A 20006-nucleotide genomic window follows, 5' to 3' on the forward strand; every position below is an offset into this window, starting at 1 on the left:
CGTCCCAGATGTTCAGATTGTCGTCGACTTTGTCTAGACTGCAAGTATGCAAATCCAGCCGTACAACAAACGGAGGGCTCGCAGTCAGCGGAGGAGCTGACCATCCGGGATTCTCCTTTCGCAATCGATACCCGGATACTGGAGGTCGAAACTTTTGATAAAAGTATGCTTAATTTCGACGACGACATAGTGACGGAGATGCTCGATTCTCATGGATGGGATGTCATAATGGAAAGTTCGCCTCTCACTAATGACCGGATGCCATCTTATACGTCAAGCAATGTTAGTCCGCCAGCTTCACTCCCTGACCTTTCTCTTGTGGCTCTGTCCACAGCGCCGAATCTCTCGGTAGACGAAGACAAGTCGCTTTTGAATCACTATATGAAGGTAGTTGCAAGTGTGCTCTCCCGAAGAGACGACCGAAGAACCAACCCATATCTATCCAAAGTTTTACCCATGGCTTTGCAAGATCAACTCGTTATGGATGCAGTTCTTGCTTTGAGTGCAAGCCACTGGCGTAAGTTGCAACCCTCCATTTCCAGAAGGGGCACCATTCATCAGACAAATGGTAAGTTTCAGTCATCAATCAACACATAATACCCGCTAATAATGAGAAGCACTCCAATCACTTGCGAAAGTACTACCACACATCGAACGTGACTCGGCTGACGCTGCGCTTTCTGCTACTCTTTTGCTATGTATGATTGAACTATTTGACGGCGCCTCATCTCACTGGAAACTCCATCTCGATGGTGCTCGTCGACTGCTGTCGGCTATTGACCGGCGATCCAGCGGGCCACAACTGACCGCTTTCACAACTTTCTATCGCCAGCTCTACCACTATCTAGACTCTGCCACAACCATCTCAACGTGCCATCCGCCTTTGTTAGAGCTCCCAAATGATAGTACTAAGGCAGAGACGCCGTCCTCGACCAGTACTCCCCGCGAGGACATTGACGATGAGGAGTCCCTCTACGGAGTCCCTAAGTCACTTTTTCACTTCGTTGACAAAATCAACAGCCTTGCATATCAACGCAAGTTCAGAAACGATCCAATATTCGAGAATATGTTTCAGGCATCGGCGACAAGACTAGAAGAAGAGTTGTGTCAATGGAGTCAGGATCGTAATCTGCAGGAACCACCAACGTGGTCGTCGGAGGAAGCTTCGGTCAAACATGCAACAATTGCATTTGAACAGGCACTACAGCTGAGACTCCATCAAGTTGTCAATGGGTATTCGATCGATCACAAAAAGGTCGGTCACTGTGTAGGTCGCATTCTTGACGCTATCCAAGAGATACGCTATGGCAGCCCTCTCGAAAGCAGCCTTACCTTCCCGTTAGTTATGGCGGGTAGCAGCTGTAGTACGGAAAGCGAGAGGATGATTATTCGAGATCGCTTCCTCATCATGGAAAGAACCCTTGGGTTTCGATACATCTACACTGCTCATGAACTCGTCCAAAGAGTTTGGAAGCAAAGGGATTCAGGCCTCAATACCGAGGATGTCAATTGGGCAGCTATACGATACTTTCAGATCCCAGGCCTCGCGCTAATCTGAAATTGACGCCTTCAAGTTTCAAACGACCTTAAAAGCCCCGTCAATATCTATCTAGTACAGAATGTGTCCAACAAGATACTCACGATTGCTGCTATGAAGACGAGGTGGACCAAAGCCAAACACTACAATTCGCCAGCTAATTGGGCAATATGAGCATGAATATCATATCCACATATCTCTTCAATCGTCAGTTTCCCAGGGCGATCCTTGGAGCTGCTCCACCCAATTCTCTCGCTAAGATCTGTTCTGGCCCGGGCACTTGCTGATTGAACTCGAGTCGCTCGCTTCTTCCGGGTACTTTCATAGAGCTTGAGTCGCTGCTGGACTGTGAGATGACTGTACTTTGGGCTGAAGACAATACCCAGGGCACCGGCGTCTTCAATTGCCATACAAGCTCCTTGCGACTGGTCGGGAACCATGGGATGTGCCGCATCTCCTAGTAAAGTGCAAACTCCTCTTGTCCAGAATGGATATTCGTCATGATTATACAACCGCCACATCTTGATATCTTCGGCGTTCATGAAAAGTTTGTGGATCTTTGGATCGAGGCCTGGGAATGTTTTCACCAAGTTTTCAGAAGTGGTCGACAGGTTCCACCCATCTTCAGTCACACTGTTGAGCTCTGCAGGGTAAAAGCAGTAACAAGATACGACGTTGTTGTCTGAACAAGCCGAAAGGACAATCTTGTTGATACCGTATCCACCCCAAAATTCAATCGCGTTATTATTCAAGTACTCTTCGAGACCAAGATCTCTCAACTTGTCAGCGCCAATGATACAGCGATAGCAGCAGGAGGTTGAAGAGACAAATTTTGGTATCACACCCAGCTGCTCCCTTGAGAGAGACCTGATACCATCGGCGCAAATAATCGCATCAGCAGTCACACTCTTCCCATTTTCGAATTGGATCGAGCCGGTACCAGGATCAATGCTAGTCGCCTTATGCCACACTTCGAGTTTACATGGCATCCCCTTCCCTGAACTCGAGACAGCGGTGTCCTTGAGCACATTATGCAGATCGATACGATGGAAATTGTTGTAATCTGTCCCAAACTTGGCGCGATAATCTCCCAGGTCATAGGTGTTGGTTACTTCTCCACTTGACCAGTCATGCATAATAAGTGACCGCAGTATCACTGGCTTTGCCGCTTTGATATCCACGTCCCATTCTTCGAGAAGTCTGGAACCATTCGAGGCAACCGAGAGCGAGGCTCCAACCTCTCCTCCAAAGTCATAGCGCTCGTAGATGGTGACACTGTGGCCCGCACGTCGTAATGCAATTGCCGCACTGAGGCCACCAAGGCCAGAGCCAACGATTGCGATATCCAGCTGAGGCATCTGGTCTTGGATTATTCGACCAGGCATACTGCCGGTATTCAGATCAATCAATGACGGCAGTTAACTTGTTCAGATCTTTTGCGAGCATAAGTTAGGCGTCTGACTGCTCGCTTCTATTTAGCACGAACACCGTTCTTTAAATCAATCTTTACGTTAGACAATGTGAAACCGGTTCAGCCGCAATGTGGAAACGTGATATGAGGACATGCCCTCTGCCGAAACGTGCAGAAATAAACGTCGAACACTTTACGACGGCGTAACAAGCCAAAACTTGGACAAAATGGTGCTAGGCACACCGGCCCCCGAGATAATAGGATATCAGCCTCCGCATTATCAAGATGCGACGGACCTGGGGAAGTGGGTATCTGGACTGAACCCACCAGGAAAGCCGATTGCGACGGATGCAGGCAACACGATAAATACAAGAGACTTGATTCGTGGACTCCCCCTCTGCGATCAGCACCCACATCCTGCATTGATTGGGTATCACGGCCATCTCTTCCACCGTGTCTGCGACAACCTTACGGCATTGACCAAAATTACTCGGTCGTCTCTCTCTCCCGTCCTCACTATCTACAAATGTGTAGCGCAATGCTGGGAAGTGGTCGAGACTCATCCGACAGATAATTTCTTCTTGAGGCAGATATATCTAGCCTCTGTGCCACGATCCACGACACTGCTACTTTCTGCTTCGCTTGAACTATCCTACTAGGTGATGCTTTTCCAAATGGGCCTCAATCAAGACTTGAAATCTCCCGCAACCGACATGTCGTCCACAAAGGAACTCGAGGCAACCATGAGCAAGACAATCGGTGAGGTCTTGCCTGTCGATGGTCAAGACTCGACACTCCTCCGAAAGATCGACTGGCGTATTGTCCCGATTATGTTCGCCTGTTACTTTTTACAATTCCTCGACAAGGTGCTCATTAACTACGCCAACGTCATGGGCCTCGCCAAAGATCTGGGAATGAAAGGGAATGATTTCTCCTGGATGGCGACTGCCTTCTTCATTGGTTTCGCCGTCGCCGAATTCCCACAGGGCTACTTGCTTCAAAGGTATCCCCTCGGCAAAGTCCTTGGGTTCAACGTTCTCTGCTGGGGCATTGTGATCTGCTGCAGCGCCGCAGTCAAGAACTTTGCTGGTATGGTCGCCCTGCGGACTCTGCTGGGCTGCTTTGAGGCCTGCATTTCTCCAGCACTTGTTTTGTCAACATCGCAATGGTATACCAAGCGAGAAGCTGGCCCCCGCTATGGGATCTGGTACTGCGGTCTGGGTGCGGGACAGATCATCGGTGGTCTGGTATCCTTTGCAGCTCAACATGGTGCCGTTGGCGCATCTTTTGGGGGCTGGCGCATCATGATGGTCGCCGTTGGTGCCTTCAACATCTCCGTTGCTTGCATTGTCCTGGCTTTCCTCCCTGACACCGTGGATTCCGCAAAATTCCTATCTTCAGAAGAAAAGGCCTCGATCCACCAGAAACTGGCATTCGATCAAGCCGGAAACGGTACCAAAATCTTTCGAAGTGCATCACTACGGGAAGTCTTTCTCGACGCACAGATCTGGCTCCTACTTCTCTTGACCATCTTGATAGTCATCCCCAGCGGCGTCATCACCACATTCTCCGCCACTTTGATCAGGGGCTTTGGATATAAACCCAAGCAATCTGCGCTTCTCAACATGCCTTCCGGAATAGTCAGTATCGCTAGCACCCTGATATGCACTTTTGCCATTCGCCGAGGCTTCCCTCGCTGGCTCAGCATTGTCCTCCTGCTCATCCCGACTGTAATTGGCGCAGGACTGATGTCGTTCATCTCTTCCAACAACCAACCGGGCAAACTTGCGGGAATCTACTTGATCAATACGATTGTCGCCCCGCTGGCGATCATTTACACCTGGGTTGGTGCAAACACAATGGGGTACACGAAGCGAGTTGCCTCGAATGCAATCATCGCGATCGGATTCAGTATCGCTAATATTGTAAGTTTACACCTAGCACGCTACGAAGAAGACGTATATCTTTCTTCCATCTCCTCCATGCTATTGATATTGATAACAAGACACTAACAATCCCCATCACAGATCGGACCACAAACCTTCCAAGCCCGCGATGCTCCAGACTACATCCCAGCGAAGATCACAATCTTTGCCGTTGCAGGCGGCGCGATGGTTGTTTCGGTGCTCTTGAGACTCCTCTACGGCCTCAGGAACCGGACGAACGTGAGGAACAGGAGGGCCCAGTTGGAAGGTCTCTCAGCTAGTGAAGTGCTTGCGTCTCCAGACCAAGATGAGACTGATCGCAAGAATCCGGCGTTCGTCTATGTCTACTAGAGTTTCAGTGGGCGAACCTCACTTGTATGGTTAAAACAATCTGGCACTTTTGTGAAGTTAAATGAGCGAGCAGCTTCTACCAGGAATGAATCGGATGAATCTTGACAATAGAAGTTCTAAAAAAAGCCATCTCTGTCCCTGTGTGAACAGACCCCTACTACGCATTCCGTGATTGACATTCAGCCCAGCTCGGTTCACTTCGAAATGAACTCGAAGAGGGCAATGACGCTGCTTGAAATGCAGAATACATTGCCTATGATTACAGACCTCATACCACGGGGCCTGTTTATTGACCGTAGAGGATGTTACATAGCAACTACTCTTCTCCCAACCACGAATGTGCACGTCGTCCACAAGGCACCACCCTCGACTTACCTGCTCAAGGATCCAGACACTGCACCGAAATACCCCATGCATGCTAAAGGGGTAAGGCTTGGGGGCGAGATAAGATATCCGGTATCCATGCTGATAGGATTGCAGGACGTCTTTTAGCAGCAGCGGTCACTGGCGGCGGTGCGACCAGTTTTGCGACGGCCGCAGGCCCACATGGAGTGGTCCGGCCTCACCACGTTACCCAACTTCCGTCGCATCCAAACGCAGGCACGTCCGTTTTCGCGCTCTCTGCATATCCGGCTCAGCCTCATGCAGCCAGTGCAATTTCGGGTGCCGTGGGGCCTTTCATGGCTGCAGCGAGTAGGAAAGTGCACTCTTGAGGCGGTCCGTGGCTCTCTGCGCCTCGGGAGAGGGGTGGATGCTAGAATGAACCGGATTGTATTCAGGGTTCGCCAGCTACAGTAGCCGAATGTTCGGGTAGTTTGCAGCGGGGAATTATTGTGTCTACTATCCTTTCCTGAATCTGCATTCATTGGAGATCCTGTCTTCAGTTTCATCTAGATGCCTTTAAGTTGAAGCGTTCAGGCAGTCATTCTGGTTCTTTCCCCTTATCTTATCCCTTCTACCGCAGGAACTCGCTACTCTTATCTTGGATATTGAAGTCACTCTTCGCCGAAATCTCGCTTACAGTGTACTAAGTGATCCTGACACACAAAGGAGACTGTCGATTCGATTCAACAGCAGGTGCAAGAGAGCCATGCCTCATGCAGAGCCTTCTCCAATCAAGCCGCCTTCGCGGGTGGTTGTCACAGGCGCGAACGGCTTCATTGCGTCACATGTGATCAGCCAACTGCTGCTTTTGGGCTTCCAGGTGGTGGGCACGGTTCGCTCGCAGAATAAGGCAGACGCAGTCAGAAAGACACATGAACAACTAAGTCCTGAATCCGCCAGGCTTCTGGAAACGGCCGTCGTGGAAAACATCATAAACCCTGAAGCATACTCTGCGCTCTTCAACTCTTGCCAACCTGTGGCGATCCTCCATCTAGCCAGTCCGTTCGGATACTCAGTAGACGATCATGAGCGTGACTTGATGCAGCCAGCAGTAAGAGGTACTGAGGCCGTGCTCAAAGCCGCAGCGAAGACCCCTTCCGTTCGGAGGATCATTCACACTAATAGCTTCGCCTGCATCTACGATGCCAGCCTTGGCCCTCGACCAGGACATGTGTACACTTCCAAGCACTGGTGTCCATTAACGTACGAGGATGGGGTGAAGGCAGCAAATGCTCCAATAGCATATCGCGCAAGCAAGGCTGTAGCGGAGAAGACGGCGTGGGAATTCATGGTGGCGCCACAGTTCTCAGGTGGTTTCGATCTCGTTAGCCTGTGCCCGGCCATGGTCTTTGGCCCCTTTCTCGACACTCCGTTCTCAATGCCACATTCGTCAGAGGGCCTCAATACCAGCAACAAGTTAGTCTGGGACGTCGTTTCTGCGGGTGAGCAGATGGCTGTGCCACCCACGAAGGGACCAGTATGGGTTGATGTCCGCGATGTGGCCGAAGCACACGTCAGAGCACTCACAAATCCATCATTAGGTGGCAGGCGCATGCTGCTGGCACAAGGCGTGTACTGTAGTCAGGAAATCGCGGATGTTGCAAGGGAAGTTGCACGAAAACACAGTCATCGAATTCCGATTGGGTGCCCTGGAAAGCGCGAGGCCGAGACCCATTTTGGTGTTGACTCAGGTGTGGAAGCCTCCGACCTAAGGATCAAATGGAGGAATCTCTCAGAGACGCTCAGTGATCTATTACCCCAGTTGTACCGTATTGAGAGCTCTTAGACCTGAGGTGGATTTTGGAGCTCCATGGTCGGCCAAGGATGACTTTCTGGAGGATCCGATTTGATAGAGACTAAGGTCAATTCAGTGTCAGTGGGTGTTCACAGGCATTTGCTCATTTTTCAGCCAGGTATTCGGCATGGAGAGCCGCGTTCACATCGAAAGGCGTGCTTTAGCTGGGGGAATGAGAAGACCCACACCAAACATGGCGACAGGGATGCCCGGTGAGGCTGTGCTAGTAACACGTAGAGAACTCACTGAGCAAATGCTACCCTGCAGGGCTGGGAAACTGGCAGTAGTACCTTTTACCAGATAGAGCCTCAGAAAAGCATGTGAGAGTGCGTCTAAGATCATGTCATACGCGTGTTGACTTCTGGTTGGAATCGAGATTCAGTTGTGAAGGAGCATGAAATGCTCGTAAAACACTAGCGTAAGGCTCCGCTACCTCTCGATTGTCGATGGGGCCAGATTTGGAAAGGTAATTAGGCTTGGCACCTTCTGGAGGCGGAAGTTGGCATGTTTGCTCTGTTTGTGAGATTTCACCTCCTCCTTCACAGACCAAGCGCATCGCAGAGGGCCTGCTTGCAGCTTCGTGTCACTGTCTGTAGCTGCAGCACCGAATTAATCCTCCATGGCAGACGATGAACGGCCCAATGAAGGGGTTCAAACAGGCTTCCCTCAATCGCCGTCTGCCTTCGATGCCGATGAACGCATCTCTTTTTCCAGGCTAGACAACAAGTTCCTGCTCGAAACCGAAGATGGCAACGAATTCGAATGGGACACGGCGCTGAGACGATGGATTCCAGTGGTAGGCCAATCGCATGCATGAAGCCGCAATTCTTGATACCTGGTGTCCCAGAATAAGGACAGATTCTAACACACTGGATGTTCTTTTGTGCTGTAGCTGGACCAGTCTCTTTTGGACCAACAAGGCGAAATCTATAGGGTTGCAGGTGTAGACGAGAACGCGAGTACGAATCAGAAGAAGAAGAGGAAGCAAGCAAATGGAGATGAGGTCAGTACATGATTCTGTCATGACTTGCAAGTCAACTCACAAGTTCGCAGGCCGGGCATAAACAAAAGAAGCCACGAGTCAATTCGGCAGTGTATGTTACCTCCATTCCTCTCGATGCCGACCAGGAAGAAATCAACCATGTCTTCTCGAAATGTGGTGTTATTGCAGAAGAGATAGACGCAGGCAAGCCGCGCATCAAGATGTACGAAGACGATCAAGGACAATTCAAGGGTGACGCGCTTGTGGTCTATTTCAGGCCTGAGTCCGTCGAACTAGCAATCCAGATGCTGGACGATTCGGATTTTCGTCTGGGCACTGAGGGCCCCTCAGGTAAAATGAGGGTGCAAGCAGCAGATTTCTCTTACAAGAGCCAACAGGAAGCCCCAGCCAAGAGCAACAAGAAGGATCAGAAGAAGGTCATAAAGAAGACACAAAAGATGATGAGGTAGATATTCGAATACGATTGAGAAAGCTCGAAAGCTTACATGAATGCAGCAAATTGACCGACTGGGACGATGATGATCCACAGACGCTTCAGGATACGAGTTCGAAATGGGACAAGGTTGTGATCCTGAAGCACATGTTTACCCTTGAAGAGTTGCAAGTGAGCAATGTTTGTCCTTTACAATGTGATATAATTTGACAAGGAGTAGGAGGATCCTGCGGCCATGCTGGAAATCAAAGAGGACATTCGTGAAGAATGTTCCAAGCTTGGGGAGGTGACCAATGTAGTGCTATTCGACAAAGAAGAAGCCGGGGTCGCTAGTGTACGCTTCTCTACTGCAGAGGCGGCCAATGCATGCGTGAGAGTGAGTAAATATCTTGATTAGTGGGCTCACAGACTGATCTAGGACAGCTCATGCATGGACGATGGTTCGACGAACGACAACTAGAAGCAACCGTTGCGACTGGAACTGAAAAGTACAAGAAGTCCAGTGACAAGACTGTAGGGCTGTATGATGATGAAGAAGGAGAAGGAGAAGGAGAAGGAGGTAGATTGGATAGATTTGGGTCCTGGCTGGAAGAAGATCAATGAAGTCCTCACGGTCATGCGGCGTAAAATTCCTACAAGCCGTGGAGAGCTGAATTCAGCTATTCGCCTACTAAGCGAGTTAGGAGTCTGCCAACATTGCAGCATCTATCCCGTACCAACCGATGTCATACAAGCGTTTTCAATTGCTGCTTCGTATTGCACACACACTCCAAATTGTTAGCGATGACATTTTGTCTACTTTTTCTCTCCAGTGCAGCCTAAGCTAGCTATGAGGTAAGCGTGTGTCTTATTCTTCTGCCTTCGTTAGACTTGGCAATGGCTTCTTGGTTTATATTATTTAGCTACTATAATTTATAAAGTCTTATTACCTATGTCAACTCATACGCTGTTAAGCTAATAAGTTACTGTGATCGGGTGAAGCTTATATTGTTATCTCTCAAGCCTAGCCACCAAATTATCAGGCAATCGGTCCGCAAGCCCTTGAAGATCGCTCAAAAAGATGGGAATTGGCACAGAAAGATGCTATTCTAGGAACAAACTTCAGGGAATTCTGCGAATTGATGTCCCGTGAATGAGAATGCCACTCTCCTATTCCCTATCATCTTGTTTCTACCTAATGTGATTGCCAAAATTCCCGGTATTCCCGTCATTGCTCGTACATCTTGTCTCGTTCGTTACGGTCACTCAACCGTTGTTTTGTAACAGGGTAATTAGTTCTGTCAATTAAAGGCTGAACGTCGACTTTATCACCAGCTATCTCTCTTGCCTCTGCCCATCATCCATGCAAGTGTGAGAATAGCTACTATTAGACCCACAATACCAACGATGATGCCTGCAATCTCCCCAGCAGAGAGTCCTCCTCCATCTGGTGGTGTTGGTGACAAGGTTTGGGTGGCAGTCGAGGTTGGAACGCTAGCTGGGCTGCTTGTGGTTCCTGGCTCCGTTGATGGATCTAGTGGAGAGTATGGGTCGTAAGTTGTCGGGTTGGCAGGTGCCTCCGTTGGAAGTGATCCGCTTTCTTTGGGCGAAACAGAGCCTCGTTAGCCTCACAACCAGTACTGAGATAACATCGGAAGCAAGAACAAGATAATCCCGACATATAGCACCCAACCATACTGGGTGGGTGAAGATGGTGAAGGAAACAGGAACGCTGGAAGACTTCGGCTAGAGGAAGATTGGTCGCTCACAATCAGTGTTCCAGTGGTCAGGGTCACGGTCGCGGTCACCTCAATTGTCACACAAGCGGTGATTGTATCGTACGTACCGGATATCTGTGTTTCCGATGGCGATTGTATCAAGACTTGGCCAGTCCGCTTGCAGTATTGAGTATAGGCATCCACCGCACTGGTCAAGTCGTTGAAATTGCTCGAGCAACTCGAATATACACACTCCGAGATGTATGTTGTGACTACCGGCTGGAGGTCCTCCCTGCAGAAACATGAATCTTCAACGTCTTGTCCGCAGAAAACCGTATCACCGTGGCCGCAGCTGATCACATCCCCGATGATAAAGTAGCAACGTGCATTGCATTCTCGAAAGCAACATGCGGCACATCCTTGGAGATCCTGATAAAGGGAGAATGATTCGATGCTCACAATGCCATTGGCGCAGTCCGCGACATCGATGAAGAAGAGCGAAGAAAAAAAAGGCTAGGGAGATGCGCCAGAAGCTCGAGTGTGTGCCCGTGACCCTCAACATAGCAGAGAGGGAAACAGAGGTAGAGAGAGCGGGAGGGAGAAACCGCGTGGAAAACGGGATGAGTAGAAGCTATGAATGCATTACCTTTGAAATCAGGTAAGGTACATAGATACAAGGGACTTACTGACAATCTACGCGAAGAAGGGGCAGTGAGCCTCGCTCAATTTAAATCAGTTTGCATTTCAGCCTCAAATTCAAACTCGAAAAGGGGACTGCATGCCAGAACGCGATATTGACCCAAAAAGACAAGTGCCAAGGCAGCCACTGTGCTTGTGACTCGATACTTCAGCCTTGACCATTACAGAGCATCAATTAAAGCGAGAGCATCTCTGGGAGATGGCTGATTTAGGTCGCTCTTTGTGGAACGGTGAGATGTCCTTGTTCTCCGCCACAAGTTTGCCCAGCATTGAGTATCGTTGTCGAAGGGTTCTGGGATAGGTTTCGGCGGCCATCTTTTGTTGATCGCTTGGTATATTAAGAGAAACCTTGACTGTGGTGGCACATCTAAGAAATGCAATCTGAATGGTCCCCAATAATTTGGTGGGTGTCTTCAATGTGAAGCGTAATTGAAATCGCCTGTAGGGCTGTACGCCGACGATTTTTCGTTCCTCACCTCCACGCCTGGCCTAGTTGGATCACGTGAGTGATAGTGTGAGGCCAGGGTCACTAGTACCAAATAGGCTATGCAGGGGTCAGCCAATCGATAAGCCTCCCCGCGTTGCTTATCACAACCCCTGCCCACACTTTTTTTCACATCCCGATGATTGCTCACCTGCGGTTTGAGCTCCCGCCTTGTCGATTGACTAACTTGTCACCGCCATTGACTCAGATCTCGACTTGGGCTTGACATTGAAAACTCTTCCTACTCAATACTCAACTTCCTGTCACTCCAGTACCGATCATATCAGCAAAGGTGCAACCGTGAGTCCTCGTCTCCATAATTATACTCGCTCCTCGTCCGCATTGCTTGAGCAAGTGACTGATTCAGAAAACCTGCAGTCACACGACTCATACATATACAACATGGCGGAAAATAAGCGAGTCTGTCTAGCCTACTGTACGTTTTCCTCCTCCCCCAGTCGCAGCCAGCCTCAGCTATATGTGACTTGCGGAGTGGCCAGGTTGTTCGTTGGACTGTCTAGCGCGCTCTAGCATTTTTCTCTCATTAACATTAGCTCCTCCCTTCACCTGAGAAGAAGAAGAAGAAGAAGAAGAAGAAGAAGAAGAAGAAGAAGAAGAAGAAGAAGAAGAAGAAGAATAACAAGGAACTAACTATCTGGGACCATCTAGCCGGCGGCCTGGACACATCTGTCATCCTCGCATGGCTGATCGAGCAAGGCTATGAAGTGATCTGCTTCATGGCCAACATCGGGCAAGAGGAAGATTTCGACGCTGCCAAAGAAAAGGCACTCAAGATTGGAGCCAAGAAGTGCTACGTTGTAAGTCATTCTCCTGCAACGAAAGTGAAACGCAGAAATCACAGCTCTAACCCCACGCTTCCCATTCTTTAGGAGGATGTGATCGACGAGTTCGTGAAAGAGCTCTGCTTCCCCGCGATCCAATCGAACGCCTGCTACGAGAACGTCTACCTGCTCGGCACCTCCCTCGCCCGCCCAGTCATTGCCCGCGCCCAAGTCGCAGTCGCCCAGAAAGAAGGCTGCCAATTCATCTCCCACGGCTGCACAGGCAAGGGCAACGACCAAGTCCGCTTCGAGTTGGCTTTCTATGCCCTCCAGCCTTCCATCCAAGTCGTCGCACCCTGGCGCATCCCCGAGTTCTACAACACCTTCAAGGGCCGCAGCGACCTCCTCGACTACGCCGCACAGAAGGGCATCCCCGTGACATCGACAAAGTCCAAACCGTGGTCCATGGACGAGAACTTGGCACACTGCAGCTACGAAGCCGGCATCCTTGAGGATCCGGACACCTCCCCACCCACCGACATGTGGAAACTGACCGCCGACCCGATCCTCTCCGCGCCCAACGAGCCCGAAGATGTCGTGATTGAGTTTGAGAAAGGCATCCCAATCTCCCTCAGCTCGCCCTCAACCGGCACCAAGACCGACCCAACTGATCTCTTCCTCGCCGCCAACGCACTCGCCCGCAAGCACGGCGTCGGCCGCATCGACATCGTCGAGAACCGCTTTATCGGGATCAAATCCCGCGGCTGCTACGAGACCCCCGGGCTCACGATCCTGCGCAACGCACACATCGACATTGAAGGCCTGACCCTCGACCGCGAGGTCCGCGCGCTGCGCGACCAATTCGTGACCATCTCATACTCGCGGGTTCTCTACAACGGACTGTACTTCTCACCCGAGCGGGAATTCCTGGAGAGTAGCATCATCGCATCTCAGAAGTCTGTCAACGGCCAGGTCCGCCTGCGGCTGTACAAGGGCAACACGATCGTGCTGGGCCGCAGCTCCAAGACCGAGAAGCTGTACGACGAGCAGGAGAGCTCCATGGACGAGATCGGCAGCTTCGAGCCCAATGAGACCGGTGGATTCATCAAGGTCCAGGCCATCAGGCTCAAGAAGTATGGCCAGATGAAGGCCGAGAAGGGCGAGCGATTGTGAGGACGTAAAGCAGTTGTGACGAGTTTCTTGTGGTTGCGGTGTTAAAGACACATGAGCGAGGGAACAAGTACCTAGGTACAATGCTAAAACGAAACACAAAACTAATAGCAAACCTTCGAAAGACCCGTGAACATACTGAGACACTGTGCTTAGTGAATTGATTGATTGGCTGCAATGGGACCCATTCTGCTAGCACAGCATAGCCTGTTTGCGACAATGCCAGCATCGTGAACCTGCCCCGATAGCTAAACTCCCTGACCCTACACGTAACACTGAGCATTTCATCATTCAGTAAGCTCCCTATCATCATTTCCAGCCCATTGAGATAGCTGCTTTCGACCTCAGGTTCAACCTTGATCGCTGTGAGGGAAGAGCGAGATCCACCGTATCCACCGTTCTCTGTTCCCGGGGTGCACTATCATGGATTCAAGTTCAGGCTCAGGTACCAGGCCATAAGCTGCTGCAGATGGCTGCTGGGAAGATGCCAATCTGGTGAGAGAATGGCGCGACGAAGACCTTTCAGACGGGAAATCACGCAAATTAGGTCCTCGTAACAACGGTTCTTCAGGTACCTGGCCTGGAAGTCAGCGGCAAAATATTGCTGGTAGCCCATGCGAAAGATCTGAGCACTTTGATTTTCCAACACAGGATATCCTGGAATTCTTGCATGTGGCAGCGAATCCAAAATGTTCATCAGATTCTGCTGGCCAAAAGCAGGCACGTTCAGCTCGAGAGTATACCGAAAGTGGAGCCTAGCCAATTGGGCATATTGCTCTTTGTTTTCAGTCTTTGTAGGTTGCGTTGTCAACCACCAAGGAACTGACATGCTGGACCAGGCTTTCGGATTTCATCAACTGGAGGAAAGTGTCAATTGATTCTGCATTGGCGGAAAAACAGACTTGTTGGAATAACACTGGTGTCACAGTGTCTGTGAGAGGACCGGCGACCAAACGGACTTTCTTGAGATCGGCTCGATGAAGACAATCATTTTTGAGGATGATCGTCCACACCTCAGGCGGGAACAAAGACAATGCGGGGAGGGTTGGCATAGCAGACACCTCGTCGCAACCGAACAAGGCGACCTGGCCACCGATCTGATTAGGAAGGGACGAGGAGGCCGGAGTGTCTTGGATTGCACCTGTATCTATCTGAGTAGAAATCCACAGTGTGGCCGAGAGGTTGACCAGTTGAAACGATGAGGGCCAAATGACCAGGATCAAAGGATTTGTGAGACTCGGATCATTGGCAGGGAGCGCCATGATGGTGACGACAGTCAACAGTGACGAGTCGTAGAGGGGATTCGCGACAACTCTCGTCGCTGCTTCAACCAACACAAGCGGTAAGTTATCCGGTCGGTAGATGCTCAGAGGCCTTCAAAGCCAACGAGCAGCAGGGGCGGGCTTCCAGGGAGAGGGTGCCGTTGAACAAATCTGGATCTACTCACTGCTAGTGGCGTTGTCAATGGCTTCCGCGTACAATCTGCTGACATTTGTGACGAACGGATGAACCTTTAAGAGTGATTGAAAAGGCTAAGAATCCATGCAGGGTGAAGTGCAACATAAATTGGGCACATGGTCTAAGCCTGCGCAGATATGTACCTAGGATGAAGGAACGCCGTGCCTGGATGGAGCCTGCCAAATGAATACATCGTGGACGTCATAATCGCAGCAAACAAACTGGACCAGTCAAGCCTGCTGCAAGACTTCATCCTCGCTGGAGTTTGTCAAACTTAGATAGGCCGTCCACGCAATCCCAACGGTGCTCACAAAGGGAATCTGAAATTGTAGAGGCATGACACGGAAGTTGAGAATCTGAACGGCAGGCCATAGAATGTAGTTGGCTCTCAGGGTGGGAAGAAAAACATCCTGGAATTTTCGACGGATGTCCCTTTTGCCTCCACCTTCTGCGACGGTCATGAAGGTAAAGAATGCACTGAGACCAATAGGGGCGAAGATCAATTGATCCATCGCGACTCGCTTTAGTGCAGGAACAGTTGCGCTCTTAGCGGTCAGGGGAAACCATTTCGTGAGGCGACCATACCAGACAAATTGGACTGGGGCCATCAAAAACCCATAGGACATGAATCGAGTGAGTCGCTCAAAGTCGAATGGTTGAGGACCGGAGTAACGCGGCGAAAGAACTGGTGACAGACGTGCCGGCTTTTCATTCAAATCTTCAAGTTCGACGCCAGACGAGATGAGGGATCTAGAATCTGCAGAGGTAGGTAATATGGCCTGCCTGGCACGAAATGCAGTTATGGATTGCGCTACAGTGTCTGCGATGCCACCGAGCACCTGGGGGCGTCAGTAGGAGATCAAGAGGCTTGTGGTTGACTGTTTCACATACAGCATTGGTGATCATGGTCGTCAAGACAGGTTTCTGAGCATAATAGGAGTTGAATTTAACTATGAGCCTTGTGGCCATGGCTAATTCGATAAGGAATATGATGAAGTGTAATAATGGCTAGGTGGGTCTGAGTCAGTTTGAGGTTGCCCTTTGAGGTTGTCCATGAAGGGGGGTGACGACATACTATCCGTCCATAAATGTAGCGGCTGTTCAACCAGGCAAGGGACTTCCTCCTGGATAACTCGATCATTTTGAAGGGAAGAATAAGAAGGGATAAGGGTGAGGTCAGGGTTGGATGTGGCGATGGAGTGTGTGACGCCAGAGATCAGAGATCAGATGTTGAGGATTGTGGAGGGCGCAGGCAACACAGACCAGCTGGCGCAGGCGGAGGAACAATCGGTCAAACCAGGGTGGGTCGTTGGTTTCTGGGAGATTGGATTTGATATAGGCAATGTTGATGAAGATTCAATCTAGATTGTTTGGTGTCAGAGAAAATTGAGGCAGTCGTAGGGGAGAGACTGAGTGTTGGAAGTGAGGAAATGAGGTGTACTTCGTGGTGGTTTGGAGTGTGAGCAATGGAGGATGAGGGAAAGGCTGTGGCCATCGCTCTTTCCCTCTGGGTGCCTCTGAATGGCGGATCGGCATCCCATGACCTGCAACTTCCGCCTTCCGCCTCTTCCAGCCACTCAACTCCCGTCAGGCTAAAGATAGCCGCCTATACAATATATCGAGAGCATGGTGAATGTCTAATGAATGCTTTGACTTCCATTGATCTTTTACTCTGGAAGCAATATAGAAGTACACCATGTGCAACACGCGATGCAATAGAGTTAATTGTCTGTAGCCAGCAAACCGACACGAGAACCCCAGGCCCTGCTCATCACATCATGCCACACCTGCATGGACATTTTAATAGCAAAGGTGATGAACAACGCCTGACTAGAAGATTACAAGCTACACAACTTTTTATATTGGTACCAATAATCGACCACTTCATAAGGCACTCTAAGAAGTGGTTTATCCTGTTAGTGGGTGGCATGACGGAGTATATAGCATTTGCCTGTGTTGGGAACCTGGGAGGGAAGGCAGCAGCGTGAGAAATCGGCCCATATAGGCGAGTGGCTCGTAGTGGTTAATTAGTGGTTGGCGGTTACTATGTAGTAACTAAGTACTGACTGGTGCGACTGCTCTTGCCCATTCAACAACGCCTGTTTCCGAGGGAGGAACAGCCCACCATGCCCACCAATGCCCACCAGCACTTTCCCCCACCAACCTCGTGCCTGCCCAATCCATGTGCTTGAACATCCCGATTCAACCCCTCCAAACAAGATTCTGAGCTGCTCTCGATTGCTTTTGTTTCTACGCTACGCAATCAATAGCTGCTGTGCTTTTTCCACTCCTCTCTGTACAAAAGTCAATTCACAACTTCAACATTCCTGCCCTGCCATTGCCTCCCGTGAACCACCAGTGACAATATGTCTCTTTCCAACAAACTATCTATTTCCGACCTTGACCTGAAAGACAAGCGCGTCTTCATCAGAGTAGGAGCACATGCTACCCTCTCCCGGGTCCTTCCACCCAACTAACTCAGTTCACAGGTTGACTTCAATGTCCCTCTCGATGCTGACAAGAAAGTCACAAACACCCAGAGAATAGCCGGCGCCATCCCCACCATCAAGTATGCCGTCGACCACGGTGCAAAAGCCGTCATCCTTGCCTCTCATCTCGGCCGCCCGGATGGACAAAAGAATCCCAAATATTCCTTGAAACCGGTCGTTCCTGAGCTTGAAAAGCTGCTGGGAAAGTCGGTGACATTCACTGATGACTGTGTTGGCCCCGAGGTTGAAGAGACCGTCAACAAGGCATCTGGTGGTCAGGTTATTCTTCTCGAAAACCTGCGTTTCCATGCCGAAGAGGAGGGCAGCAGCAAAGACGCCGAAGGGAAAAAGGTCAAATCGAGCAAGGAAGATGTCGCCAAATTCCGTGCTGGTCTCACTGCCCTGGCCGATATCTACGTCAACGATGCTTTTGGCACTGCCCATCGTGCACACAGCTCCATGGTCGGCGTCGAACTACCACAAAAGGCTGCTGGTTTCTTAGTCAAAAAAGAGCTGGACTACTTTGCCCAGGCCTTGGAGGACCCCAAGAGACCCTTCCTGGCCATTCTCGGAGGCGCAAAGGTCTCAGACAAGATTCAACTGATTGACAATCTACTGGGCAAAGTCAATATGCTCATCATCACCGGCGCCATGGCGTTCACTTTCAAAAAGACTCTCGAGGGCGTCAAGATCGGAAACAGCTTGTTCGATCAGCCAGGCAGCGAGAAGGTCGCCGGCATTGTAGAAAAGGCAAAGAAGAACAACGTCGAGATCATCCTGCCCGTCGACTACATCACCGCCGACAAATTTGGCGCCGACGCCCAGACCGGCTACGCCACTGATGCCGATGGCATTCCCGATGGGTGGCTCGGCCTCGATGTCGGCGAAAAGAGTGTGGACTTGTACAAAGAAGCCATCAACAAAGCCCAGACCATCCTTTGGAACGGGCCCCCAGGTGTTTTCGAAATTGAGAAATTTGCCAATGGCACCAAGAAGACATTGGATGCTGCTGTTGCCGCTGCTACTAGCGGCAAGGTAGTTATCATTGGAGGTGGTGACACCGCGACTGTTGCTGCCAAGTATGGCGTTGAGGACAAGCTAAGCCATGTCTCAACGGGTGGTGGTGCGAGTTTGGAACTGCTCGAGGGCAAAGACCTACCTGGTGTCTCTGCATTGTCAAGTAAGTAGGCTTGACGATTTCTTGATGAGATGGAACTCATGATTTGAACCAAGCGAGCGAGATCGAACCTATGATGAAAATAAAACAAACAAGTCTCTTGGTGTTTGACAGCTTCATTCCCCTCTCTTCGGAAAGGGTAATGCCATTGGACAGTAGACAAAAAACATGCCATGCCGTATCTCTAGCCTCTTCTCGTCCTCGAGTGACCCGTGACCCGGAACGCCTTGTATAATGCTCCAATTGGTCCGACATGCTTCGTGCGTGCTCTATTTGTTGGCCTCGACCTTCTTGAGTTCCTCCCTGTGGATTTGGTTAGGATTGCCTGTAACAGAGTTCTAGGGTGAAACATACTTCAACTGCTTGCTAAAGTCCTCATTTTCATCGTCATCATCCCAGCTCTCTTCCCATAGATGAGTGGTTCCCCCAGGGACCTCCGTGTCTTCTTGCGACCAGTCTTTTCAACACAGTTAGTCTTACTTTTGCATGTTTTGTGATTCCGGCTCATGGCTACACACCTTCGACAGGAAAATCCTCGAACTCATCATCCTCCTCGAGCAACGCAGGCGGCTGCGTGCTTGCTGTCTTGGATGTCTGTGATGGATCTGCCTCGCTTTCCTGGGTCGGCTGCAACTTGCTGGTGGGTGCCTCTGAAGACGACATGGTGAGAATGCGGATGGGCAGGCAGGGAAGTTGGTTGAGTATGCGGGACGAGGCAGGAAATCGAAGGTGACAGATCCGACGGGATGGCCGCGTCAGTCGCAATGCGCAGCAACAAGCTTCGAGAGATGCAAGATAGAGATTGCGCTTTGACACAGAGACTTCGGCTTGGTCGGCAGCGTTGTGGAATGGGCGCGGTGGTTGTGCAAAGCGAGATATGCAGAACGTTGGAGACAAGGCTCGGAGATAGTGGACTGTGATGGAAGGAAGGTACGGAGGACGGAGTGTGCGTGCACGTCAAGACCGCAAGAGTCAAGACATCGATTAGAGAGTACCTAAGCTAGCGGCTCGGATAATATTGGATGCGGTGCCGGGGTTTCTTTGCCTGGTGCCTGGAGATCTTGCGTCAGGGGGAGGGGCAATGGGCATTCTACCCCCCATAGAGCTTGAGCTGGGCAAGAACTCGCTTACTGCAACTCCCCTTTAGTCATGATTCCAGGCGTGCCATCGTTAGAATCCTCTGGCTGCACCGCCTACAAAACTCTTCCTAG

General features: G+C 50.4%; 10 protein-coding genes across 10 annotated transcripts; 6 read left to right on the top strand and 4 right to left on the bottom strand.

Annotated features, from left to right (window-relative positions):
* Positions 1 to 456: 456 nt before the first annotated feature.
* On the top strand, positions 457 to 1558 carry A1O9_11148 (uncharacterized protein; the record flags this gene model as incomplete). The annotated part of the gene is made up of 2 exons (XM_013399867.1): positions 457 to 568; positions 618 to 1558. The coding sequence occupies 2 exons, from the start codon at positions 457 to 459 to the stop codon at positions 1556 to 1558; spliced, it is 1053 nt and encodes a 350-aa protein (XP_013255321.1).
* A 122-nt stretch (positions 1559 to 1680) lies between these two features.
* A1O9_11149 (salicylate hydroxylase) lies at positions 1681 to 2922 on the bottom strand (the record flags this gene model as incomplete). Its single annotated transcript, XM_013399868.1, has 1 exon — positions 1681 to 2922. One exon carries the CDS (start codon positions 2920 to 2922, stop codon positions 1681 to 1683), a length of 1242 nt encoding a protein of 413 aa, XP_013255322.1.
* A 739-nt stretch (positions 2923 to 3661) lies between these two features.
* On the top strand, positions 3662 to 5224 carry A1O9_11150 (uncharacterized protein; the record flags this gene model as incomplete). Its single annotated transcript, XM_013399869.1, has 2 exons — positions 3662 to 4873; positions 4976 to 5224. 2 exons carry the CDS (start codon positions 3662 to 3664, stop codon positions 5222 to 5224), a joined length of 1461 nt encoding a protein of 486 aa, XP_013255323.1.
* A 1090-nt stretch (positions 5225 to 6314) lies between these two features.
* A1O9_11151 (uncharacterized protein) lies at positions 6315 to 7394 on the top strand (the record flags this gene model as incomplete). The annotated part of the gene is made up of 1 exon (XM_013399870.1): positions 6315 to 7394. The coding sequence occupies one exon, from the start codon at positions 6315 to 6317 to the stop codon at positions 7392 to 7394; it is 1080 nt and encodes a 359-aa protein (XP_013255324.1).
* Positions 7395 to 8022: 628 nt separating this feature from the next.
* Positions 8023 to 9442, top strand: A1O9_11152 (uncharacterized protein; the record flags this gene model as incomplete). Its single annotated transcript, XM_013399871.1, has 6 exons — positions 8023 to 8199; positions 8296 to 8406; positions 8457 to 8851; positions 8902 to 9010; positions 9060 to 9215; positions 9263 to 9442. The coding sequence occupies 6 exons, from the start codon at positions 8023 to 8025 to the stop codon at positions 9440 to 9442; spliced, it is 1128 nt and encodes a 375-aa protein (XP_013255325.1).
* Positions 9443 to 10704: 1262 nt separating this feature from the next.
* On the bottom strand, positions 10705 to 10935 carry A1O9_11153 (uncharacterized protein; the record flags this gene model as incomplete). The annotated part of the gene is made up of 1 exon (XM_013399872.1): positions 10705 to 10935. A coding segment is annotated over one exon (231 nt), but the record flags the coding sequence as incomplete, so codon positions are not given.
* A 1521-nt stretch (positions 10936 to 12456) lies between these two features.
* A1O9_11154 (argininosuccinate synthase) lies at positions 12457 to 13674 on the top strand (the record flags this gene model as incomplete). Its single annotated transcript, XM_013399873.1, has 2 exons — positions 12457 to 12537; positions 12610 to 13674. 2 exons carry the CDS (start codon positions 12457 to 12459, stop codon positions 13672 to 13674), a joined length of 1146 nt encoding a protein of 381 aa, XP_013255327.1.
* A 1685-nt stretch (positions 13675 to 15359) lies between these two features.
* On the bottom strand, positions 15360 to 16270 carry A1O9_11155 (uncharacterized protein; the record flags this gene model as incomplete). The annotated part of the gene is made up of 3 exons (XM_013399874.1): positions 15360 to 15968; positions 16021 to 16137; positions 16205 to 16270. The coding sequence occupies 3 exons, from the start codon at positions 16268 to 16270 to the stop codon at positions 15360 to 15362; spliced, it is 792 nt and encodes a 263-aa protein (XP_013255328.1).
* Positions 16271 to 17495: 1225 nt separating this feature from the next.
* Positions 17496 to 18806, top strand: A1O9_11156 (phosphoglycerate kinase; the record flags this gene model as incomplete). The annotated part of the gene is made up of 2 exons (XM_013399875.1): positions 17496 to 17561; positions 17619 to 18806. 2 exons carry the CDS (start codon positions 17496 to 17498, stop codon positions 18804 to 18806), a joined length of 1254 nt encoding a protein of 417 aa, XP_013255329.1.
* A 258-nt stretch (positions 18807 to 19064) lies between these two features.
* A1O9_11157 (uncharacterized protein) lies at positions 19065 to 19458 on the bottom strand (the record flags this gene model as incomplete). Its single annotated transcript, XM_013399876.1, has 3 exons — positions 19065 to 19098; positions 19150 to 19252; positions 19314 to 19458. The coding sequence occupies 3 exons, from the start codon at positions 19456 to 19458 to the stop codon at positions 19065 to 19067; spliced, it is 282 nt and encodes a 93-aa protein (XP_013255330.1).
* Positions 19459 to 20006: the final 548 nt, after the last annotated feature.

This window comes from Exophiala aquamarina (genome assembly GCF_000709125.1).
Source record: "Exophiala aquamarina CBS 119918 chromosome Unknown aczIA-supercont1.16, whole genome shotgun sequence".
Classification (NCBI taxonomy): Eukaryota; Fungi; Ascomycota; class Eurotiomycetes; order Chaetothyriales; family Herpotrichiellaceae; genus Exophiala; species Exophiala aquamarina.